Source organism: Rhinolophus hipposideros, assembly GCF_964194185.1.
Source record: "Rhinolophus hipposideros genome assembly, chromosome: 20".
NCBI lineage: Eukaryota > Metazoa > Chordata > Mammalia > Chiroptera > Rhinolophidae > Rhinolophus > Rhinolophus hipposideros.
Genome location: NC_138066.1, coordinates 48,910,780 through 48,935,985, shown reverse-complemented (window position 1 = coordinate 48,935,985; position 25,206 = coordinate 48,910,780). Strand labels below are relative to the sequence as shown.

General features: G+C 52.6%; 2 protein-coding genes across 5 annotated transcripts in view; one reads left to right on the top strand and one right to left on the bottom strand.

Annotated features, from left to right (window-relative positions):
• The first annotated feature begins 17 nt into the window (after positions 1 to 17).
• Positions 18 to 25,206, top strand: part of RECQL5 (RecQ like helicase 5) — a 30,207-nt gene continuing 5,018 nt past the window's right edge. For 2 of the 3 annotated variants that reach the window (XM_081027737.1, XM_081027736.1), the window contains exons 1-8: positions 18 to 202; positions 713 to 853; positions 1,651 to 1,772; positions 2,749 to 3,267; positions 3,742 to 3,847; positions 4,388 to 4,499; positions 5,708 to 5,870; positions 8,621 to 8,700. In XM_081027737.1, coding sequence (XP_080883863.1) covers positions 727 to 853; positions 1,651 to 1,772; positions 2,749 to 3,267; positions 3,742 to 3,847; positions 4,388 to 4,499; positions 5,708 to 5,870; positions 8,621 to 8,700 — 1,229 coding nt within the window. In that variant the 5' untranslated portion in view covers positions 18 to 202; positions 713 to 726. Of the gene's footprint in view, positions 203 to 624; positions 854 to 1,650; positions 1,773 to 2,748; positions 3,268 to 3,741; positions 3,848 to 4,387; positions 4,500 to 5,707; positions 5,871 to 8,620; positions 8,701 to 25,206 lie in introns of all 3 variants that reach the window. The other variant, XM_081027738.1, reaches the window with a different exon arrangement.
• SMIM5 (small integral membrane protein 5) lies at positions 14,004 to 24,002 on the bottom strand. 2 transcript variants are annotated; one of them, XR_013991879.1, is made up of 4 exons: positions 23,354 to 23,952; positions 17,619 to 17,779; positions 16,669 to 17,156; positions 14,007 to 15,864 (listed from the first exon to the last, which is right to left on the bottom strand). XR_013991879.1 is itself a non-coding variant. In XM_081027739.1 (3 exons), exons 2-3 carry the CDS (start codon positions 17,743 to 17,745, stop codon positions 17,062 to 17,064), a joined length of 222 nt encoding a protein of 73 aa, XP_080883865.1. In that variant the 5' UTR covers positions 17,746 to 17,779; positions 23,354 to 24,002; the 3' UTR covers positions 14,004 to 17,061. The 2 variants fall into 2 exon arrangements, 1 of the variants encoding a protein (XP_080883865.1); XM_081027739.1 differs by having other exon boundaries at positions 14,004 to 17,156; positions 23,354 to 24,002.

Here is a 25,206-nt window from a genome sequence, read left to right as displayed (position 1 = left end):
CCTCTCGTGTCAGCGCTCGCGCAACGTCATCACTGCGCGACGGATGCAAGGTTGTATGGGTTTTACCTGACAGTGATTGCCCAGTTTTTGGCTTCTCCGAGTTGGCGGTGGCTTATGGGGGTCATCAAGTAGTTCCCGAGCCAGCGGGCGTCAACGGCCCAACAAGTGCCCTTCGCTCTTGGTCGACCCACAGCTGGCTCTGATATCTTGGGGTGAAGAAAGGGAGACTTTGGCCGAGGAAGGGAGAAAAGAGCGGGTTTGGGGCTCAGAGGAGGAAAAGGGGAGAAGAGCTCTCCTCTGGGAGTTGGGAAGAAGGGGTCGAGGTCCTGGGCGGAAGAATGGTCCTCATGGCTATGCTTATAGAAGGAGCAGAAGGTGGATCTTAGAAAAACAATTCCACCTTCTCCAAACTTTGCCGAAGACATTTGTGTTTCTTCTCGTGATCTGATTTCTAGCTCTGTGCTATGTACCCTGGCCTGGGATAGTTAAGTGTTTTCCTTATCACGGACATAAAAGTGGAGATGTTAATTACCCAGAAATGTATTGCTTGAGGCTGTTCACCTGGAGCTATGTTACTTGAAAATAATATATTGCTTGAGTGTAATAAAGCCAATTTATACTCAGAGAGAAAAAACAAGCAGTATTTTAAAAGCAGAACAGAGGGTTCTTGTCGCAACCATATGCCATCGCCTTTGCCTTAACCTTTGGCCACTGTCTGTCGCTAAGATGAGCACCTACCATTCCTCTCCCTTTGACCCTGAGCGTCGAGTCCGGAGCACGTTGAAGAAGGTCTTCAGGTTTGACTCTTTTAAGACGCCTTTACAGGAGAGAGCGACCATGGCTGTGGTGAAAGGTAACATTGCCAGACTACCTGTGTTTACACTTTTGCAAGCTGTACCGTAGCACTGCCCCAGAACACCCTTCTTTTGACCCTTCCTACTTCCCTACCCTTGGTCTTTAATTGGTTTTGGAAATCTTGTAGACTTGTCACCCCAAACTTGCGGTTTTATTGACAGAACCACCCAGCTCTCTGTTTCTTACTTCCTAGCCAGAGCTACAGATTCTTTGAAAACAGTTCGTAGATTCCCATTCTCATTCGTTTGTGTGGGGGTGGCAGGAATAGCCTAACCCAGTCACTGAACTAGGTAATCCCTTTGTTAAAGATTGAGTGGTCTGGGTCCCAGATAGGGAAGGAAGGAATAATAATATAAACCTGAGATATGTTGATGAATGGAGGTTGTCAAGAGGGGAGCAGCAGTATAACATTAACTACATCACAATATTTACAAACAAAAGACCTCCAAGTGAGATTGCTTCCATGTCTACACAGATAATGCCCCCTCATCTAGGAGTATTTGGCCTTCATGACTATTTAGTTCAATCCCGTGTATCCCAGCAGACTCAGATTTCTTAACCTTACGTTTGTTGTTGCCATTACCAGAAATGGTTTGTGCACATTTCCAAATCTCCCTTGATCCCTTTTCATAGAAAGGATGGGAAAGGAATTAGGATTTTTTTGAGACCCGCCCCCCCACTATGTGCGAGACACTTTACTAGAGACTTATCTGTAGTCTCATTTTCAGCAGCCTTGATGAAGGACAGAGTAAAAGACAGGAAACACTGAGGTGTTGTCGTCTTGTATCTTTGCAGGTGACAAGGATGTCTTTGTGTGCATGCCCACGGGGGCAGGAAAATCCCTCTGCTATCAGCTCCCTGCTCTGCTGGCCAATGGCATCACCATCGTAGTCTCTCCTCTCATTGCTTTGATTCAGGTGAGGCTTAGGGGAATGAGATGGTAGCCCGAAAAGTTTAGGGAAAGGTTGTTTATCGCTGGCAATTTCACTTCTACTTTCTTTGGTCTTCTGCTTCTTATTTTTGTTGATTTGATTATCTCCCTCTCTACGGTATATTGGGTTTCTGAATTGCCCAGATGTGGGCTTCCCCACTAACATATAGCACTCTGATGGGTTATGAATGTGTTTTCTGTTTTGAAGGCCTGAGGTCTCTTACCCTTCTTTGTTACTTTTTATCCAGGGGAATATGGAACTGTATCTGTATACACATGCCACTTACTCTCATAAGTACACATGTGCACTCTTGATGGAATGGAAGATGCAGATAGATAGAGATAAATTAATAATGGGGAATCTCTGGTGTCCTGCTTTATTCTGGCAAGGGTGCAACTATGACACAGAAAAACAGATGAGACACTGATTGGGATGTTGTTAACATCTGCTCTGCACTTCTGACTATATTTAAGGCCTGCAGCTGGGCCGATAGAATCAGAAATGAGGAAGTGCTATCGACCATGAAGAAAAAGAGAGACTGGAAAGAACCACGACAGGTGCTTAGTCACTTTTCACTAGGTCTCAAGCTTCGTGCTAAGTGTTTTATGTGCATTAATATCACCTTTGAGATGTAAAATTTTATTCTTACAACAATCCTAGTAGGTAATCACTGTTTTTGTAGTAGTAGAGAGAGAAAGAGAGTGAGGAAATTGAAAGGTTAAGGTTAAGCACCAATTGGCAACTAAGTGAGCTAGGATTAAATCCAGGTCTGTCTGGCTCCAGAGCCTTTCCTCTCAACCACTTTACCTTCTGTACTTCTTATATGCAAAGAGAAGACAAACGGGAGGGTGGGGGGAAGGTGTTTTCTGACTGGGAAATATCCCAGGAGTCAGAATGACTTTCTGAGATCCTGAGGGCCAGTTATACTCCCCTCTGTGGCTTGTCCCGCTTCTACCGTCAGGACCAAGTGGACCACTTACTGGCCCTGAAGGTACGAGTGAGTTCCCTGAACTCGAAGCTCTCGGCCCAGGAGAAGAAAGAGCTGCTCTCTGACTTGGAGCAAGAAAAGCCCCAGACCAAACTTCTGTACATCACACCAGAGATGGCGGCTTCCGCCTCCTTCCAGCCCACCTTGAACTCTCTGGTGTCCCGCCACTTGCTGTCCTACCTGGTGGTGGATGAAGCTCATTGTGTTTCCCAGTGGGGACACGACTTCCGTCCTGACTACTTGCGTCTGGGTGCCCTGCGCTCCCGCCTGGCACATGCCCCATGTGTGGCTCTGACCGCCACAGCCACCCCGCAGGTCCAAGAGGATGTGTTTGCTGCTCTGCACCTGAAGCAACCGGTTGCCACCTTCAAGACTCCCTGTTTCCGGGCCAACCTCTTCTATGACGTGCAGTTCAAGGAACTGCTTCCTGATCCCTATGCGAACCTGAGGGACTTCTGCCTTAAGGCTCTTGGACAGAAGGCTGATAAAGGGGTGAGAGCACTGAGATTGGGGGACCAAGATGTACCTGGAGCAGTGGGGTGCTCTCTGCAGCACAGAAATGGATATTGGAGTTCTAAGACCTTTGCTTTTTCTAGCTTCTTTAGCCGGGACTAGTCCCAGTGTCGTAAAGCAGAGAGTTGTCCCTTTGGTTTCCTGGCATTGTTCCCCTTAATCGGGTTCCCTTGTCGTGGAATCCTTCGGTGAGAGCCGGTGGCCTTTGCCAGACCTATCCCAGGTTTCAGGGGAGGAGGCAAAGGAGCTACGTAGATAGGTGGGGTTTTGAGTTGCTTTGATCCTGCCTTGTTAGAAGGCGGCAGAGCCCTGCTGGGTGGCCCGCCCCAGGAGAGACTGTGCGGCTGAGGAGAGTGCGGAGCTTCCCTTTAAGCAGGCCACAGTAGGACCGGCTGATTGTTTTGTTTTCCCCAACGCTGATTTCCCTCCTGTTGTTCCTGTCTTCCCGTTCAGTTGTTGTGTGGCTGCGGCATTGTCTACTGCAGGACCAGAGAGGCTTGTGAACAGCTGGCAATAGAGCTCAGTCACAGGGGGGTGAACGCCAAGGCTTACCACGCAGGTAAGGGCCGCCCAGGCCACGTGGTCCTCTTTACTCTCAGAGGCTTCTTAGCGAGTCTCTTGTTCTTGTGAGTCCTGGATCATCAGATGGTCTGTCATCTTTTCTAGACATCTTTTCTAGTTCAGGCAGAATTGAAGGGATTCACTTAAATCCACCAAAGGGAGTCTAGACATGATGAGGTCTAAAATGAGAATTGTGACTCCTGAATTCTTTTTTATAATTCTGTGCCCACACCAACAGCAGTTGATGAGTTTTTATAAGCCCGGGTATTGATGGTGTGGGAAGAGCACAGGCTTTGGAGGCCAATGGATTTGGGGTTGAATCTTGGCTCTAACATTCATTGAGTGCTCTGTGCCACATACAGGCTAGGTAGGGTCTTTCTGTTTGTTAGCTTGGGCTCCGTGAGGTTAAATGCCTGGCCTAAATGCCTGGCCTAACCACAGCTGGTAAGTGATGGATTCAGGGTGTGTGTACAGTCAAACCCAAGGTAGACTCCAAGGGAACTGCGAGTTCCCTTTCCCAAATTCCCCTCCTCTACAGGTCTGAAGGCTTCTGAAAGAACTCTGGTACAGAACGAGTGGATGGAGGAGAAGGTCCCCGTAATTGTCGCAACCATTAGTTTTGGGATGGGAGTGGACAAAGCCAACGTCAGGTGAGCCCTGTTTCTTGTTTTACCTTCCCGATCGGGGCCTGGCTCAGGTGGGCTGCCTAGTGCTCTCCCCAGAGGACCAGGTCCGTGTGCTCTTTCTAGGGCTAGCGGGGAAGGAGGCCCCAGGAGAGGGTCCCTGGTACACAGCTCGCATACTGACAGTTCCTGCGCAGCCTGCTCCCCCAGCAGACAGGGCGGCATGAAGACCGTCAGGCTCATCCATTAACGCAGCCCCATTCACTCACGTCTTAGCAGGTGGACCCAGTGAGGGGGTGGGATGAACCATCTTAAACTGCTCCCTATGGGACGTCAAGGCCGAGAACTTGTCCCCATCCTTCCTTGTTACTGCTTCCTGACAGGCTGGAGGAGATGGGTGCATCCCAGCATCCCCGGCCCACACTGGCAGCTGTTGGGAAGTCTTGTACCTCTAGCCACATCTGACCTGGAGATATTCTGGGCTACAGCGTGAAGCCCTTCGCTCTGTTTCCCACCACCAATAATGCCTTGTGTGATTTCATCCATGCTCTTGTTAAGATTCACTATGACCCTGCATTGGTCAGGGATGGAATTACTACATTTGAGAGAACGTGGACTTTGAAATCAGAGTTTGGGCCCTGGGTGGAGTGTATCTCGTTAGGGGCCACCTTTGACGTCAATACCCAAAGGCTCCAATCCTAGCTCTACTGTTCCCTTGCTATGTCACCTGGTATAAATTTACCTCTCTGAGTCTCAAGTTCAGTGTCTCTAAAATGGGGCTACCTCGCATGATTTTGACTGTAACAAGTGAGACAATACATATACTGGCTCATAGTAAGTATTTCATAAATATTATCCCTTTCCCTCTTCAAAGAGGTTACAAAGGACTTTTCAAGGCTGTGCAACTCAGAAGTGGCCTAATCTTGTTTGTTTAAGTCCACGGGGCCTCTGGCTGTGAGTTTTTTGTTTTTGTGGTTTTTTTGGTTTCTCCTATGTGCTGGAATTGCTTCCTTAAGTGCTATGGTCTCTAAACCAGGCTGCTCCAAGGCAAGGAGGCGTGCAGATGGACTGCAGGTGTCCTAGCCACGCTGAATTCTGGGATCCTCTCTCTTCCTCTACCTGCTCACCTCGCCACTCCCGCCCACATTGGAGAACCTGCTCCACTGTCTCAGAATCACTCCTCCTTTCAGGTCTTCTGCCACAGCTCATGCCGCTTGTCCCTTTGGATCCTACAGGTTTGTTGCCCACTGGAATATTGCTAAGTCTATGGCTGGGTACTACCAAGAGTCTGGCCGAGCAGGCAGGGACGGGAAGCCTTCCTGGTGTCGTCTCTATTACTCCAGGCATGACCGGGACCAAGTCAGCTTCTTGATCAGGAAGGAAGTAGCAAAACTCCAGGTAAGTCCTGGGCAGGAAAAGTCCTTCCTATCTGAACCCACCACTCTCTGATTTCACGTAGCTTATTTCTGAGCTTCTGTAAGCTATAGCAGTACTTTAGGGGCTAGATGGTACAGTAAGGGAGGAATTGTGTTTTAGTGGAGGGGAGGCTTGCAACAAGTTAGGTTAGACTTTTTTCATTAATTTATCTGAGTAAGTCTTGTGTGTGCATGTTATTTTACATAATCAAGGTCAGTCCTGCCTTGTTTTAATGAGTGTTGTTATGCAAACATTTTCCCTTATTGTTATAAACTCTTTGTTCTTGTTTTTAGCATTTTTTAAAAAAAACTGGTTATACTTTGTAGAGAACCTAGAAACAGACCCAAGTATATGCGGGCACTGGGTATATGATAGATAACATTATTAATCAATAGAAAAAGGGTGAAATATTGAATAATTGGTGCTAGAAAAAGATAAAATTAGATCCCTACCTCCCATTACCATGCACATATGAATTACAGAAGATTAAAGACCTCAAAAACTGTAAAATTGAGGAGAAAATATTTTATGGCCTTGAGGAAAGGAAGGGTATGTCAAGATTGTAAAAGTAGAAACCATCAAGGAAGATACTTTCTATTTGACTAAATTCAAACTGAAAACGTCTATATAATGAGAGATACCATAAAGAAAGTGAAAAATGAGCCATTGCTGGGGAAGATATTTGTAATATACATAATTGAGTGAATTTGTAGAGAACTCCTACAGGTAAATAACTAAAAGGCGAACAGCTGCATGGCAAAAAGTATGGATTTCACAGAAGAAGAAACCAGAATGTCTAATAAGTGTATGAAGAGATGTTCAACGTCACTTAGGAATCAGAGAAATGCAAATTAGATGATGAGTTGTCGTTTTATACTCATTAGATTGGCAAAAATGTGAAACATCTTTATACTCACTGTTGGTGAGGATGTGGGGAAAGGGTAACTCACAATGTTCTCAGGAATATAAACTGGTAAGAGAGACGAGGTGACACGTGTCGGTGGAGGATACTGGTCTCTGATTCAGTAAATCCACTTCTAGGTGGACAAGTTGTCTTGTGTACAAGGTTGTACATGTACAAGCGTGTACAGGGATGTTTGGTGCAACAGCATGACAGTGTGACAGTGAAGAACTCTTCCTCTGTCGGGTGTTGCATAAGGAAACAGTGTGTCAGTCATGCAGTGGCTGTCTAGAACAGTTCAAAATGACCCAGTGTATGTACATGAATCAATATGGATAAATCCCTCAAAGCATAATGTGTGAAGTTGCAAAAGGATACATGTAGACTTTTCCGTATAGGAAACATTAAACACCAGTGCTTATTTCTGATCCCTACCAAAATGACAACATAAGGACAAAACAATATAGAAACTCACAGGGACCAGGAGAACAGGAGGTAGAAATGAAAAACAAAGGTCTGCCCAGAAAATCTCAAAGACTGCTAGAAATCCACTAGAATTCATAAGAAAACCTGGCAGGGTGCTGAAGGTAAGAGAAATATTTTTTAAAGCAACAGTTTTTCTCTGCATTACCATAAATACTTAGGAATGGAAATGAAAAGATATTTAATTTGCAAGAACAAAACTTGTAAAATACCTGGAAGTAAGCGTTACAGGCTGTTAAAAAGAGACTTTTCTTTTAAAGCCCTCCAGTTGATTTTAATATGCAGGCAGGGATGAGAACCCCTGATGTAGATGACAAAACTAGACTCTCATTGAAAAGCAAACAGGCTCTGAACAGGTACAAAGGGAAGATGTGAAACTGTCAATTCTCCTCAAAGTTAATGTAAATAGTTAATGAAGTTCCAATTGAAATCCCAAAAGACGTTTATTGGGAAGTGGAATCTCAGAATTTGTATACTAGATATTTTGCAAGAAAAGTTAGTCCAGTGTATAATCTAGGTCTGGAGACACTTTTGTAATGAAAATTAGAAATCCAGAAAGCTATCTTTAAAAAAAAAAAAAAAAAGAAAGAACTATTTGAATACACAAAAAAATTTTAAATTTCTATAAATCCTGAACTTATGAAAAAAACTTATGTGGCAAAAGATACCATAAACAAAGTCAATAGATAAATAGATCTGGAAAAATACAGAGGGTGCCCAAAAACTGTATACACATTATAAGAAAGGAAAAACCCATTAAAATTGTAGTAATATGTACCGATAAAAAATGAATATAATACATGTGTATACATTTTTTTGGTGCCCCTGATATTTAACATGGAAGGGAAATAAAAGGTTAAAGGTGAGAATACAGAGCTTTCACCACTGACAGGTAAAAACAAAGGATATAAAAAGCAAAAGACATGAAAAGAATGTTCCCAGAAAAGCTTATCCAAAGATGTTAACTAACATTCAGTAGTAATCAGATAAATGCAAATTGAAGTAAAATGATTTGACACACATGTAAACGAGTCCTAACACCCATTGCTAGTGGGCATGTGCAGGAAAGAGTGCCCACACTTTGCCAAGAGAAACATGAAGTCTTTTGTGGGGTAGTAATCTAGCAATATCTGGTAAACTGTAAAATACCCTTTGACCCAGATATCCTATTACCGGGACCCAGTTCCATGAAATTAAAGTGCCAGTGCATGAGCTCGTGTGCTCGAGGACCTGTATGGTAGTTGCTTTGTTACTATCATTTGATATTTTTCTCCCTCATCATTTTTTTGGGCTGCAAGGTGGTCCAACTATGTAAGACATTTGCTGAATAGTTGTTTCTTGTCTCCAGGAAAAGAGAGGGAACAAAGCATCTGATAAAGCTGCCATCTTGGCCTTTGATGCCTTGGTGACCTTCTGTGAAGATTCAGGGTGAGTGACTTATTTTGTGTGTTTCTAGAACAAAGTGTTAGTGAGATGTTTTCCTCCTCTAGCACCCACTAGTTAACCAGTTAATGTGGGGCAACTCTTGGGTCACCAAGGGACCCCTACCTGCCAAAGGCCATTGCATAGGGCATTTCCTGTCAGGCAGCCTGGAAGTCAGGACGCTTGTACTCTTCTGGGGAAAGCCCCAGAAGCTCTGGCAGTATGAAGACTCGTTGAATATTTTGGGCAGCCTTCCATCCACCCTACTTCAGCCCCTCCTGGAATGGCTGACCCTATGAGTGACTCAGTCCCGAGTTATGTGACCATTTCTGAGTCATTGGCATGGTGGTCGTCACATGCCACTGTGCTGTACCACTAGTTACACTTGAGTAACAGTGACTCTTATCCGGGACCCAAAGAGAGGCATGTGACCCAGCTTATCTCTCGGCGCGGCTGGGTAATATGCTTGGAGAGAAATCAGCTTTTCTAACATAACACCAGCCTGCCCACTTGGAACCCATTTATCTATTTTCTCTGCATCTGCTGGTGGTGGAGGCCATGAAAGAGCCCAATAGCTGCGGTGACAAGCAGGTGTGGCAGGGTGGGTTCTGGGCATGAGCAGCTGTGCGTGCGCCGTGTGAGGGACGTCCAGGAGGATGCGGGACAAGCTGGAAGTGCCTTGTACTTGTGTGGCCCTTTGGTCTAAAAAGCTCTTTGATTCCTCTGCTCTCATTGGTCAGATCTTGTTGGACAGCCCTGTGAGGTAGGTGAGGCCGAAGGGATTGCTTCAGACTTACAGAGGAACAGACCGAGGTCCAGAGAGGTCAAGGTCACAAAGCTCGTAGCAGACAGATGCTGCTAATCCCGGATCTCCCGGTATTCAATGACATGCACACTTTCATGCGCATGTGCCATCTTGGTTTTTGCACAACTAGATTCTTGAAGTGTGAAGCTTGCTACTACACGGGACTGGTGTCTGGCAGATGTGTGGGACTCTCCTCTGGAGACCAGAGAGGCTTATTTGGGCCGTGTTGGGATTCCCACCCCCTCCTATTCACCGGTGAGTCGGTGGCTCCTGGACTGAGGCTCTTTCCTTCTCCAAGCAGCCATCTCTCACTTGGCCTCTGGCAAAATCACACCGAGCAGAGGTGGTTGGCTGCAGTGCCGGGACCACCCTTGCCCTGCGACCACCCAGCCATTGCCACCAGAGCCCTTTTTAGGCACTGGTACAGGGAGATGCTAAATTAGGCCTTAGGCTCCTTGAATAAACCACTCATAATGAAGGGCCAAGTGTCCTTGCTAATCATAAGAGTCCCCTCTGCTGGACGTAATCCTGGCCAAGGTCTTGTCTGGGAGGAGTCTGAGGCCTGCAGGCCTGTCCAGGAGTTAGCTGTGCCGTAGCCCCGAGGCGACGTCTTCTTGGGGCCTCTGCCCTTATTTCTCCTGCCTCACACCAGGGCGCCTCTTAGTGTTGGGGACTCCGGGCATCAGTAGGTCTTCTGCTGCCCCTTTTGCAACCTCGTTTCCCCTGTCTCATTTGCTACTTGTGAGGGTCCCAGTTTCCAGGACTTCCAGGGCCTGGGATGGAATAAACACCACTGGCGTGGCTGGATTTGAAATTGCTCTTTGAGTAACTGGCAATGTTTCTTTACTGCATACATGGTGTGTAACATGAAGAAAAGGCCTCTTCCCCTCCAGATAGTTGCCCATTTTCTAAGAATAGTCCTGAGTTGAAGTTGAAGCAGCTGTTTGCTAAGGGAGGGGACCTGGCAGCGAGGGACAGGCCAATGTGGTGGCTTTGGCAGAGGTGGGTACATTTCTACAAAGGCGGCATTGTAGGGTCTGGGGGCATGGGGGCTATGGGACCCTGTGAGGGTTACCTGGGCATCTCTAGACCAACAGAAGAGACGCTTGCGTCAGGTGAATGCAACCAGAGCGGGACACCAGCGCGTTTCCTCTCTTCTCTGCATGCAGCGACTTCTCTGAGCTCTGGCCATGCAGGGCATCTGACTATTCATGACAGGGCTCTTTACCTTTTGGTGTCAAAAGGAACAGGAATTAGGCTGGAAGCAACCTCTGGCACCTTGTCTGAGAGGGAAGGACAGCTCTGTGTTCTGTGTTTAGGCCTAGGCTGAACTGGGCTCTGTCATCTTCTGGATTCTCTGTGCTGGGGGAGCCAACAGCCCAGCAGACTTCGGTTTATCTGTTTGCTCGCTCAGTTGCTCATGTATCTGTTTATTCAACCAGAAAATACTGGTGGATGCTGACTCTGTGCAGGCCCCTTGGTCGTGGGGGTACAGCAGTGAGCACAAAGGGACCCATCCCCTGCTCTTGGTGCTTGGCCCAGGGGAGAAGACAGGCACTTATCACACAATCATATAAAGAAAAGTGTAACTCCAGACTGTTCAGAGGGCTTTGAGGACAAAGTATGTGGGGTTTTGACCGTGTATAACAGGGGGCCCCATTCGTGCCCCCAGAAAGCAGGTCACGACTCTTCGTACTGGTTGCGCCTCTCAATCGGAGAGCATAAACCAAATATAGTAGCAAACAAGATGAGAAACAGGGTCATGGTGATGAATAAGCCAATCACTGCCAGGCTCCCCTGGTCCCAGGGGTTCTCCCAGAACTCATCATTCCAGATGTGCCTCTGTTTAGTTATCAGTGTGTCCATGTCCATGTGAACCTGGAAAAGGGGACAGAGGCCCTGAGTGCAGGGGCCTCTCCAGGGCGGTGGCCCAGATGCTACTCACCACCCCCTCCACCCCCAACTTCACCCTCTGGAGCAATCTCCGAAGAGCTGGCCCACCTTTGCAGCTCGTAGACACCGAATGGGTGGTGGGTCTTTGGGCTCAATGCCTCTGGCAAGCAACAAATGGACGTTCCTCCCTGTAGAAACAGGAGACGGACTGGCACCCACAGAGGGGACCCTTGGGTTTTTCTGGGAGGCTACTTCCGGGTTCTTCACCCCTTTCCTGAGCAGCCCTGGTGTGAGCAAGGACTTCCTCTCCCATCCCTGAGACCTACTCAGCTGGAATCTAAAAAGCACTGCTCTAGGTCCTTCCTATTTGTCCTGCCTCAATCACCAACATTTGGGAAACATTCTGAGAGATGACCATAGTCACCAAGAGTGGACTGACCGAAGCTGAGACCTCAGTAAACTTCTTTGGAGGCAGCTAAAAACAGTAGGACTAACTCGTCTTCTAGAAACATAGCTAAGATCGCCAGACTGCAAGCTTGTAGCCTGTTGAAGGCAGTACAGGTAGAGAAGGAGGCAGTCATTACCTGATTCTGCTGTTAACACTCCTGTTTCCTAAGAGAGGGGAGTCCGTCAGGCCCCACACTGGCCAGCAGGTGACCAGAGCTGCACTCTGGCTTCAAGAAGCAACTGTTGGAGGAAAAAGTGTTCTCCTTGCCTAGTGGCCCTGACCAAACCTCACTGCTGTCACCAGAGCGAACAAAGGTGGGCCAGGGCCCATTGCCTAGCAACCCCTGGTCCCTGTCTGCCTTTCACCCTTACCCCCAGCTGTGTCTGCCCTTCTGTGATGTCATTTGTGAGGGAGCTGCTCAGGGTACAGTGGGTTGAGGTGACCTAACTAAGTGAAGTCAGATTTGCGGTGGGTAGAGGAAGAGGCTGGATTCAGAGCCTTTGCTCCAAGCCACCCATCTGCCTCATCTGTGGCTGGGTCCTCCCTCCGCTCACTGTTTAGGTGACCTGTCGAGAGCTCGCGAAGCCCTGGGGCTGGAACCGCCACACAGACTGCTCCCTTCCTGTGGTGCGTCGTGAATGATAATTAACTGCAGCTGCTGCTGGCACCTCCTGGAAGGAGTTTGTGGGTGGAAGTGTTTATCACCATGGAGGCCCTGGGTTCCTGTGGAGCCCTAATGTCTCCCTCGGGGCCTGCCTCTGAGGCACGGCCTCAGCAGCTTCGCGTAGTACCCACTGGTGCAATAGGGCAGCTAGGAAGTGGGAATGGAGCCAGGGCCCTGGCGTGTGAAACCTGGTAGCCACCATTCTTTATAGGGTAGGATTCAAGTGCCTGCTGTGGCCAGGAGCTGTGCCAGGCCCTGCTGTCCAGCCGGCTAGAGCACCCGTCCTCGACCCGCTTGTAGAATCATCTAGGAGCTTTTCTAAAGGCCTATGCCCAGGCCCCACTTCGTACCACTTAGCAGTCTCCGGGCATGTCAGAGCCCTGTGCTGTGTAAAGCTTGCCAGGCAGCCCGGGTGGGAGGAGACAGATGACGGGCAAGTTCAGCGAAGTCCTTAACAATCCTGGGCTTCACTGACCCCTGGCCTACCTGATGCTTCGCATTTCCTTCTGTAAAACACCCTGACTAATGCCCTTGGCCTGCTGAATACTCCCAGCCAGTGGGCTGGTCTCCAGCACGTCCTTGCACTTTGGCTCCATCAGTTAAGTTGGATGCTTGTCAGGAGTCAGCTGTTTGTTCCCAAACCTGTTTGTGGCAGTTACTGTAATTACAGAACTGCACTTAACATCACAGAAAAAATGAAGCGACAAGAATAGCCCAAACCCCAATTTTACAGCTGGGGAACAGGCACAGAGGTTAAATAAGTTACCCAGTCATACAGCTAAGCAAGAACTGCACTGGGGTTGGAACCCAGCCGCTCAACTCAGCTCCACAGGCTCTGAGCTCAGAGGCTGTGTTGTACCTCAGAGTGAGTGGAGAGAGAGTGGTTTCTGTGAATACCTATCGGGCCACTTTCGAATGACTCTGGCATCACTCAAGTAATGTTCCTGTCAAAACATTATTTTGATGTGGACAACCATAAACATTTTGTAAAATTCCAGAAGGATTTCACACTCATATTTCTTTGCAGATATCTTTGAGTTCTTGCTCTGTTTTAAGGAAATCCAAACTAGCAAATAGACAATAGAGGCAACCCACACTCAGAGAAAAGGCCCTGGCCCTACATTGAAAAAAATTAGCCAAGGAATGTGCCTGTATGTTTCAGTTTAAAATGAGGTGTGTATAGCATGCACGTGTCATATACACAGTAGTTGCTTAAGCTGCTTTTTCAATCAATTGCTGGCGCCGATCAGAAAATTCTACTGAAATGTTCGCCATGGATGGAAGAATGATAGGAGAAGGCAGGGCCTGGCTGGGGCCCAGGGCACTCCGCTGGAATGAGTGAGGTGTATGCTGAAGACTGTAAGAATTAGGATTAGGAGTCAGGGTTGCAGGGCAGGCCGCAGGTCCCAAGGAGAGTGAGACAACTGTTTTTAAGGACAAAATTAATTTGTCCTCAGTTTTTCTATGATCTGGAATCGGTATTACACACAAGCAAATATGTCGGTCGTTGTGAAGACTTTTATTATAGATTGCGTTCAGATGTTAAAAACAGATTTAGGAGAAAACCGCTTTGTATGTTCTCTGCCAAGTTCTGCTAATGCAATTCTTGCAGCGGTCGCCTTACTGCAGTGTCTGATAAGGCATAATGTACAGACAGTAAAACGCACAGATCTTCAGTGCATTGTGAAACCCTTTTGAGGAACCGAGAGACCACAGTGTGGTGGCAGAAGCCACCGTTGGGGGTGGGGGACACAAAGAGACTGGCGAGGTGAGTGCGGAGACTGGCGAGGCCGCTGCTGCAGTGAACGCAGGCAAACACTGATGGTGGCTCAGTTGAGGCAATGGAGAGACGTGGCATCCAGGGACAACCAGACGTTCTCTGGGACCAAGACAGTCTGATGGCCGCCCCGCCATGGACACCACCCGTCTTGCTGTGCCTCTCTGCTTGTTCTTTCCCGCCGTGGGGGAACTGCTGCTCCTCTCCATGCCACGTCTTCCCCAGAGAAGCCCCGTGCCGGGAGTCTGCAGCACATCGGGTTGGCTGAGCTGAGTGGGAATGAAGTGTGCCCGGGACTTGGCCCAGCAGCTCGCAGAGCCACTGGGGGCAGTGCTCAGTGTGTGCCAGTGTGCCAAGGAATGGGGAGCCGTCAGCCCTCTGAGGGCAGGGACGGACAGCATCTTATTTGGACTTCGCACTTAGGTACTGCCTGGCATAGAGGAGGAAATGCACATAAACCGGCTGGTCAGCCTGTCGGTGCCCAAGGCTGTCTGTGGTTTCTACCTCTTGGCAGCTGGACCAGGAAGCCAGGATCTTTTGTAGCAAAGAGGCTCAGCCATCCTCAGGAAGGGACATCCTCGATGCTGATGAAAACTTGCTTAGGGCAAAGTCACACGGGCATTGGGCTGCCGCGCTGTTGGAGCAGCTGCTGAACCCAGAGCTCCCTGGGGACCCTCCAGCTGTCGGTGCAGGGACTGAAAAAGGCGGGCTTCCCATGCCATCCGTCCAGTGTTTTCCTTCTGGGAGGGAGACCTAGTGGGCCCCACCCGCTCGCTCACAGGGAGGTTATTTTGAGACAGTTCTGGGGGTGGGTGTTTGGGATGTAGGGTTGGTTGATGGAGGGTAATAGAATCAGAGCCTAATGGGCACTGCAAGTGGGAGGCCTCAGAGCCCTGGGTGTGGCGAGCAGGGGCTCTGCAGCCAGCCGGGCTGGGCCCAGACGCTGGCTCTGCCACTTTCCAGCTGGTTGAACTTAGACAAAGTTACCTAGTATCATATCACGAAGGCTCGATTTCCTCATCTTTAAAATGGGGCTGATAATGGCACTGATAGCATTGGCGTTGTTGTGACAATGACATTTATTTATCTGAATCCTGAAGACAAAGCCTGAGCATGTTTAAGCCCTCAGTGAATTTTGGGTATCTTTATCAGCATCATCACCATCACTATTATTATTATGCTGAATCCTATTCTTTGGTGAGGGGATGGAGGGTACAGGCAGATTCTTGAATTTCTTTCATTTTGCGTGGAGGCACTTCCTCTCTGAGTCTTCAGTCCACACCAAACCCGTCAGAGAAGTCCATGAACACCAGGAAGTGAAACCAGCCAGGGAGAGAGCGACTCCCACTCTCCTGCCAGCTGGAGGGGCCAGCATCCCCTCCCCAGTCCGTTTTCTGGATGGATGGGGTGCTGCCCCCAGGCAGCAGAGCAGGGGCTGCCCAGGCCAAGATGGCAGAGGCATGTCAAAAATGCAGACCTCCTATGGCTCTGGGGGACCCGTGGGGAAGGAAGGGGAGGTGCCGTGGGGGCCTCTGCTTCCCCTACCATCATTCCTAGATTTGTAGCTCTACCTGGAGACTTCTCTGGAAGACAAAGTAAATGGAAGGGAGGGAGGCAAGGTCAGTGTTGCATTTCAGTAGGACCATCCCTTAAAATGGGTCCCCGTTGCTCTGGGCCGGCCCCTTGCGTAGAGCGGCTAACCATAGCTGCAGAGCTCTTAGGGTACACCCCTCACTGTGCCGAGTGCTCTGTATGGTTCATCTGAGTTTATCCTCACGCGCTTAGCCCAGGAGGCAGTTACCAGGACTAGCCCCGTTTCCTAGGGAGGAACCATGGCTCGGGGAGGTCGGGTCACTAACCTCTCTACTCACAGCTGGTGAGTGGTGGGGGCGAAGCTCTGAGTGGGGAAAGGGCGAAGGGGTCGGGACGTAGGTTACAGGTGGTACTAGGGGCCTGACCTCTTCTTTTACTCCAGAAGTTTGAGAAGACCCAGTGGCCTGAGCCTGCTAGTGTGGGATATGTAGGCTAAAGTGAATGGCAGTGGAAACTTAAGTGGCATTTCTGAGCCAACACCTGCCTGGGGCACACACAGCCTCCATCTTTACAGAGTAGGCAGCTGGGACACAGAGCTTGTTAGCAACTAGTGCTTGACAGGAATTGCACTGCACCCTTCACTGGTTCCATGGCATGCCCCCTGGGTGGCATTCCTGCCTGTGTGTTTTTCCAGCATGGGCACAGGGAGAACAGAGGCCTGAAAGGACAGTCACTGGCCACACCCCTGGAATTCCGGCCCAGAGCCCTGCCCAGGGAGCCTGGCGCCACAGAAGCGCATAACCCAAAAGTTTTACCGGGAAAGAAACAGGCAAATACTGGACTAGAATACTGACAAGCCCCCTCTCTGGCCGGGAGCTCGGGACAAAGTCCCTCTGGTTGGCCGTTCCTCTTTGGCGTGGGTCAGCAGAACCCCGAGGGCCAGCTCCCCCACAGGTGCGGGCTGCTCTCCATTGAGGTTTGGGGACCGTGGGGGCTTGCTCGGTCCTTGGAACAGTCAGCTCCTCCTTGGCGCCGTGTTCACTGGCAGGTGGAGGTCTTGTGGCCGTAAGAGCCCTTATTTCCCCGATAACGCTCCAGGTATCAGCGTCCGGTTCCCGGGCAGTTCCTGGCCAGAGCTGACACAGTGGATCTTGGTCTTGAGGGGGGCGAGCTTCAGGGCCGGATGACATGTGGGCCATGGCTCCGGCCGCCTCCTGTCCAGCTTCTGCTCATCATGTCTCCGTCCCTCACGGCGGGGTCACGGGCCGCACTTGAGCCTTTCCGCCTCTGGGCTGAGCACAGCAGCAGCTACAGGCTACCAGCAGCAGCAGCACAACTGTGGCTGGAGGATTTGGGGGGAGAGGCAGAGGGCACAGGTGGGAAGAGAAAGAATGCCCACCTCCTTCTGAAGAAGCCCCTCCGGAGACCTGGCTCCAAGGTCCAGCTCTCTGGTCAGAAAATATCTGAGCGTCTGACGAGAGGTGTTGACCATCTGCATGCCGGCCACCAGGGCCCTGACCTCCGCCCTGTCGTACCTCCTCCACCTCCCAGAACTCGGCTCCCTTCATCCTTGCCTTGGGATTCTGGGGTGCCTCTGGTTCCCAATACCACCCCCATCACTCAAGCAGCATGTCAGAGGACGAGGAGAAAGCCCTGGGTTTCCCCCACTGGACATCTGCTTCTCCTCCTCTGCCTGGGGGCTCCCAGCCACCTCTGCCGGCCCTCTGCCTAGCACCAGGGGCTCGTCTCCCGGATGCCAGGAAGAGCCACAGGTGTGGAAGAGAATGTGAGAGCCCTGACTGACCTGTGAAAAGGAGGATGACCGAGAAGGCCACGATCTCCACGGGCTCGGCCTGGGGCAGCCTCTGCAGTTTGAGCAGCAGCCTCTCGCCCACCCAGCGCATCTCCTGCAGGAAGTTGCTGGCTGCCATGCTGAGCTGGGTTCCTGCCGGGGTTCCTGCCAGGCTGTGCCAAACAGAGAGAAGACCTGAGTCCCCATGGAGCTGGCTCCAGAGAATCCGCCCTCACTCACCTGCAGCCCGCAGGACGAGTTTGTCAGGTCTCACCCTTCACACCCCTGCCGGCTCACAAGGGACAAGGAGAGCCGGTGGGGCCCCTCTGCTCAGTTGTGGCCCCCAGCCCCCACCTGGCTGGCACTGCCCAGGGTGAGAGAAGCTGGTGATGACAGTGAGCCTGGGACCCTGCTGTGGGGGCTGCTAGCAGAGCTGGCCACAGGATGGGTCTGCCAGCCGGCCAGACTTGGCCAACATTTGACTGCGAGGCGGGGTGACTTCACCTTTACATATCTTTGTGTCAGACACCAATCCTAGGTTTTGCCAGGGAGCCTTGGACTGCTACGGCTCCCCTGGTGGCCTCTGGGTCATTCAGGACTTGGGGTACCTCCCTGGGGTTCCCTGACAAGGAGACTAGGCTTTAGGATTCCAGCCTGGTGCTCTTGCCTTTTATGATACGTGTGGCAAGAAGGATCAGTGTCTCCCAAGAGCTGGGAGTGGGGGGGCTTCTGGCCAGGGTGAGCTGTAGGGGAAAACTGACTGGGTGGGGTGGTGTGAGGCCCCAACCTCTCCCACCAGCCCAATTTCTTTGCTCATACGGTGTTCTTGTGTGAGGAGGAAGAGATGACACTGTCCCTTCAGTTTTTCCCAAGGGGTCGTCTCACAGAATGAGCTCAGGGGTCCCAGGGCCAATCTGGCCAGCCCCTCCTTCCCTTGCTGGCTCGGACCTGCTCCTCTGGCCTGTCCAAGAGAGTGCCCTCTGCTCTCACACCTGCCCCAGGTCGGTGGCAACTCAGCCCTCCACACCCCTGACCGAGACCCTCTTCCTGTCTGGGGAGCCCGGGAGGCCAACGTCAAGATCCAGGCCAAGTCTGTCCGTCGGCATGTTGGGCAGCAGAGCTTCTTTCTTTCCCTTTCTGCCTCACCTTCCAGCACAGGGAGCCAGTGCCTCTTAGAGAGGGACCAGGGACAGTCTTGTGCCAACCCAGCCCGAACCTGTTCATCAAAGCAGCTCTAATCCAAGGCAGGCTAACAGGTGGCTAGGGGCACGAGCCAGACTTTAGGCTCTAGTTACTGCCACCTCGTCCCCAGTCTGAGCTGGCCAGTTCTTCCGAGGTGGCTGTGGTCTGAGAAGCTGGTCACACCGGTGCTGCCACAGCAGCTGCCCTAGAACCACCCAAAGGCCGGCTGCTCGAGCCCTCTCCCCGGTGCGTGGCTCCTGCCCTCCCTGGTGTGCAGCCTTTGCTGGAGCCCCACCTCTAACGCTGCCCACCCCGTTCCTTCCTGTGCAGCTCGTGGGACCTCCTGACCACGTCAGTCCCATCTGTGGTCACTTAGGACCCTTCTGGCCCTCTTCTGCCTCCCCGTCGTTCAGGACTTGGAAGGCAGCTCGTGTGTGTCTCCTGCGTCGTCTCCTAGTTCTGTCAGCTGCCCCGATGGACCCGTTTGAACCGGCCTGGATTTGGATGCTGCCGCCCCACTCCCGGCTTTGGTGACTGGCTGAGTCACTTATCTCTGAGTCTCTCTCCTCATTTGACATGCAGATGAGGTGCCTGTCTTTCGAGGCTGTGGGGAGGATTGACCACCTGGCAGCACCAAGCGTGGCACAGGGATGTGCCCGGCACATATGACCGGGGTCGGGTCAGTACAGGAGAGTCGAGGTGGCCTTTGGGGGCAGTTGTACCTCCCTGTACGCGGTCAGTGATCTTCCCCAAACGCCTCTGGGGAGTTTCATCTGTGTCCAGGGAGATAGGGCAAGCTGGAGATGGGAGCTATGTTTTTAAGTGATGTTGGGGGTAGCAGCTCCATGGAAAGGGGGATGGTTTCCTGTGAAAAGTGGAAGGCTTCTGTTGTTAGGTCCTCCTAGCCTCTCTCACGCCCCACCCTCAGGCCAGCACGTTTCTGCAAAAAAAGAGCAGGATCCCAGTTTTCAAAGGTCCTAGGATCTTGAACCCTCGAATGCCACAAGTCATCCACTCCTGCCTCCTTTCTTTTACAAATGGGGAAACTGAGACCTGAGAGAGGAAGTGACTTCTCTGAAGACAGGGGCTTTGGCCAGCATTCCCCTTCTGCCCGCGTTGTCTCTTGATGGTGGCCTGACTTGGGCAGCCTACTCTCTGACCAGCAAGATAAGCCAGCCCAGGGCTCTGGGCCGCACAGCCCTTTGGAAGCAGGTGGGCTCTGTGTGAACAGCCCCAGCCCACCCTCGTGGGCTTAGGCACTGCTTTTATCTGGTACGTCAGGCACCAGGCCAGGGCCATGCCTGCTCTTGGACAGCCACCAAAGGGACTGCTCTTGTCACCAAAGGGATGATTCTTTTGCATCTTCCTATCTCAGGTACCAGGTACACCAAATTCCTTCCTGAGCATAGGACCCCTCTCCTGTGCTCACACCAGACTTCCCCCCATTGACCAGTGGAGCAGGTTGGCACAAAGAGGGTGGGCCCTTCCCTGTTCTGGAGCCTGTGGGCCTCCCCGGGCCATGGTTCCCAGGGGGACGGGAGCCCACCCACTGGTCTTATTCCTGGTGAGAGTCTGCACAAGGCTGAGAGTAGCGCTGCTTCTCTCCCCGCCCTTTTCGTCTACACTTGGTCTGGCTTTTTCAGCCTGTTTGGCCCGGTGCCTGCATGGCCTAATGTAGCCATCAGAGACACTCCTTAAAAGAGGCAGGCGGAGGGCAGGGAAAGCTTTTCCACGTGGGCTCCCACACCCAAAGACCCAGGAGGGATTGCAGCGGGTGCGGTGTGGATACCCAGGCCAGTCTCAGGGGCGTGATCTCCTGAGCAGGGAGGAGGAAGTCTGCCCAGGTTGGGCCGAGGCTGAACGGCTGTGCAGGAAAGGCGGGGTTTGTTGATCAGAAGCTTTGGCTCTAAAGTCAGCTGTCCTCCAGGGGTTATGATATCAGAAGGCTGTAGACTCTTGCCCAGAGGACTCGGTGCCCACTCTGGGAAGGCTGTCCACACCAGCGGCCCACCATGGCCGTGGATGGCGTCATGGCTTTGTACCCAGGGCCTCTAGAGACTTGAGTTGGCCAGCTGCACCCAGTCCTGGGGTCTGACCCAGAGCTGCTCACTGGCTCCCATCTCTACCAGGACACAAGTGGGGCCACTCGACACTGCCGTTTTGTCCCCAAGACCGAAGAGGAGCCTCCTTGGCTTTTCAGTTGATGTTTTGTCATTTGCAGCAGAAGAAGCCTTAGTGGGGACCCTAGGGGAGCTGGAGGGGCCTTTTTTCCTAAGAGGGAGGAGGCACATTCCAGCAGGTCTCAGGCGGGCTTCCCAGTGGGCTATTTAAAGCAAGGCCAAGGGGGTGCCTGGTGCCTGGTGCCCAATATAGCCAGCAGCCGTCAGGTGACCATGTGGCTTTGCCCCAGGGAGCCCTAAGTGTTCCCAGCTGTGGCCTGGGGAAAGTGGGTGCTCTGGGGCTGGCTGCCTCTCTCGCCCTGCACCTCCCCAGGTTTGCAGAGAGGGAAGGCAGGAAGTCTGGTGGGGCTATTGATAATTCTGTACTTTTCCAGTCTTTCTATCTCAGGTCCAACAAACTCCTTCTAAAACTACCTCCTGCCTGCGAACCAGGGAAACCAGGGTCACTCCCAACCCCATGCTCGGTAGTGCTTCTCTTGGAGGCAGCCAGAGCAAGTGGTGGCTTCCCCTGGCCCCAGGGAGGGAGAGCAGGCTGGCGCTGCTGCCTGCATGGTCCTTCTCTCGTGCTCCCGGCTGGAGTGGCAGGGTGTGGCGGGGAAGAGGGAGCAGGGCAGAGAAGAAGGCTGGCCGAGCTGGAGGGACCAGGAAACATTCCATTGCATGGCACCTCCTGGCACAGAGAACCTTGCGACAGAGCAAGCAGACATCCTGGAGGCCAGACAGCTGCCACTTGGTACTGAAGCTTCCCTGTTTCCTCCTTGCAAAACTGATACTCCAACTCCCAGGCAGAGCGGGTGGGTGTGTTTGTGACTGATAAGCACCAGTGTGGATGGCTCAGGGCCCCCAGGGCTTCTCGCTGTCCTGTTTTCTGCCGCCCTTGCCCCCAGGCATTGTCTTGTTTGAGAAACAGCGAGAATGAATAATAACCAATGGTGGCTGGAGATTTGTGGGGTCCAGGGGCCTGCCAGCAAGGCAGAGATGCCCACTGTGCGCTGCGTGGAGCCTTCCCAACGTACTGCTTTCTGTCTTGGTTCCAACTGGCAATGGGACGTAAACACTTGAACCCGCAGCAGTGCCCACTTCCCCAGCGCTGTTCCAGACAGGGGGAGGCACTTCCTGCTGCTGGCGATTGTTCCCGAAGCCCCAGAAGCTGGGCATCACCTTTCTGTCCCAGCTCAGGAACTGTGTTTGGGGGGCACCCGTCCACCTGTGTCCTGTGGGTGCAGGGACTGCCTGTCTGCCTGGGCTGTCGTGGGGATAAGAACCAACAGAGGTGGCCGTGGGCCCCTCCCTCACCACCTTACCTGCTGCCGCCAACACAATGTGGTGTCTGTCCTTTCTCTCCACCATGCCCTGCCCTTCACTGCAGGACATGTAGTGTCCCCAGCCACCCACCCAGGCCAAATCCCACAGCCTCTGCTGAGCCAAGAACACTTGGACTGATGCTTGGTTCCCAGTTTCCCCTGGATTGTTGTTTTTCTTCCTAAGTAGATACTAGCTTGTTTGCTTTGGGGAAAACATCTGGGGGGCAGAGAGGGAGACTTTAGCCCTGGCATGAGGACAGGCAGGCAGGAGGAGTCGGCAGCCAGGGGCCCTGCACAGGAGGGCCACTCTGTGTGCTGCCCTAAGAACCCCCTTGGGCTCAGCCTTACAGTGGCGCAGCAGAGGGCCAGGTGACCAGGGCGGACCTTCTCGCTGGCCTCAGTCCCACCATCCTTGCCTTCTCCACTGGGTTTAGTCAGGCCCTCACGTTTCTGGTGCAGAATTCAGGGAGATTTGGGGGCTTCTGGGCATCTAAATGTGCCTAGGGAGTAGAACCTGGGCAGGCAGAACCCCAAGCTGAGAACACCTGGCAGTGAGTGGGCCAAGACCCCCACAACGTGTGGCAGCTGCTGCTTGTGTCTAGGACACAGATAGGCAGAGCTGCCATGGGCCTGCCGCATTCCAGGGGGTGAGAAATGGCTGGGCAGACCCTGCCCCGAGCCTCCTGGACTGGGGGAAAGCACGGACGGAGGGGCCTTGGTCCTGGAAAAGGGAAGCTCTGTGGGCAGGCGCTTTTCTCTCCCAAGCCTGGGCAGCCAAATCCCGTGTTCAAGCCCCCTGAATAGAAAAGCTTAAACTAACTTGCAGAGTAAGCAGGTACCCTGGGCCCCTCTGCCTGCTCAGCAAGCAGGGCGGAAACCACCCTTGCACAGGGCTGCAACCTTGGTCTGTCCCCCAGGGCTGACTCCAGCAAAAGAAAGTAGAGCCAGGTTTGAACAGGAGGCCGTCCAGAGACTGTGACCAAGTGTATTCCCCCGCCCATAAATTGTGGCCCTCCACCCGTAGGGCAGTGGACCCTGGCTGCTCCGTTCACTTCGTCCCCTGTCATCCATGGCCACTCACCTGGGAGCTCAGGTGTTGGAGCTAGGGGGTGACCGCAGGTGCTGGGGAGCCAGGCAGCGTCCGAGGGCCTCTTCTCAGGCCACTTCTCCCTCGCGTCTCAGACACCTCTTTGGTGACTGCTGTTCCCTGGGCGCCTCAGTGCAAGCAGAGCCGAGAGCTGCTTGCTGCTGACAGCCAGCTGCTGTCTCGGCTTCAGCTTTTTGTTGTTGGTTGTCCAGGAGATCCAAGTGTCAAATTACACGGGGCGGCCACTGGAGGGGGGCAGCTAGTGCCACTGCTGCCTGGGCTCCGTAAGGGAGTCCCTGCTATGAACTTGTCCTGGGGAGGTCCTCACGTACGGGCCTAGCTCCCTCCCTTCTGGTTCCTCCTTCTCTTCCTCTCCCTCCTGGTGGGTGTGTACTAAGCCACGTGGGCTGGGCCTGGGCTGTGAGCTGATGAAAGAAGAGGTCGGCTCTCTTGTTCCCTGGCAAAGATGACCCCAGGGAGGTTCCAACTGAGGTGTGGGGGTGAGGGCGAGAGGCCCCCAAAGCACCAGCTCTTGGGCTCCTGCCCCACCCTTAGGAGAGCCTTTTGGCCCCCATCCTTGACTTCCCCAACCTGTCCCTCAGGGGACTCCCTGCCTGGTTCCTCCCTCTGGCCTCTCCAGGGAAAGGAAATAGTGGGGGGGAGGTGCCAGACCACCCAAGCAGCCCGCCCCCTGGGAGGCGTCCTGGGGAAGAACTTGGGAGTCCAGAATTACATGGGAGTGGCCTCTGCTTGGCCTGCTTGGTGGGGAGGTGCCTCGTTCCCTGATGGTCTTGCCAAAGGGTGTCTGCTGCGCTGTCTCCTCGCTTCTGGCCCGGCTGTCAGGGACAGGCTCCAGAGCTCAGTGGCTGGCAGGGCCCTTTGACATTTGGCTAGTCGTGCCACCCTAGCCGACCAGTCTACGCCTGGAGCAGGACAGGAGCAGACGCCAGTCCGCATCTGCGAGCTGTCAATGGAGCCCTTTGAGTGTGAGCACAAAACCCCAGTGAGTCAGGGCTTAGGGGAGGGCGGGGTGAAGGAAGCCAACCTTGCCACTCGGATGCCAGAGCCTCCTGCGGCCAGACAGGCAGCCACTATGCCTGTCACAGACAGGCACACAGACACACAGACTCCGTTGACAGAACGCCTTGCACATTGATTTTGGGAGCGGGGGTGGGAACAGCGCCCTCTGGTGGCTACCTTGGCGTCCTTGCCGTCTCGTGCTGTTCAGAGCCACAGTCTTCAGACTCAGCTAAACAAGGCAACCAGGCCTGACTTCCGAGGGGCCGTGTGACAATCAGCGTTTGTCCCTGGAGCCTGCTCCTAAGGCTCTCGGCTGCTTACAGGGCTCCGTGAAGCCCCGGGCAGTGGTCACATTGAGAGGAGTGGCACCTGGACAGCCTGGCCCCTCTCCCCGCTTCCCTGCCCCCCGGCCACATTCTGGAGTCTGGTCTGGCCATTTGTAAGGGCCTTGATAGAACTGTGGCCCTGGGGCCTCTGCACTTGCCGCAAGGACCACCTGTGTCCCCAAGCTGGGGAATCGTAGGAGAGACAGCTAGAGGCTGGCAGCCAAAGGGGCTGCGACTGGGTCGGGGCAGTGGAAGCTCGGTGAGGCGGATTCCCCAGTGCCCACAGTGCCAGCTCTCAGCGCTGTCTGGGCCCTGCTCTGGGACAGCCCCCCTTCCTCAGGCTGTGTACACTGGGCTGAGCAGGTTTGTTGGGGGACAACAAGGAAGGGGTCACTAAGGCCGAAGCCCAGCTGAGTGCCGAGTCTGGGGTGGGGCCACCTCCTCCTGTTCCCTCCCCCACCCCAGAAAAGAGTGCCGAGTGATAATAGCAAGAGCCTGTGC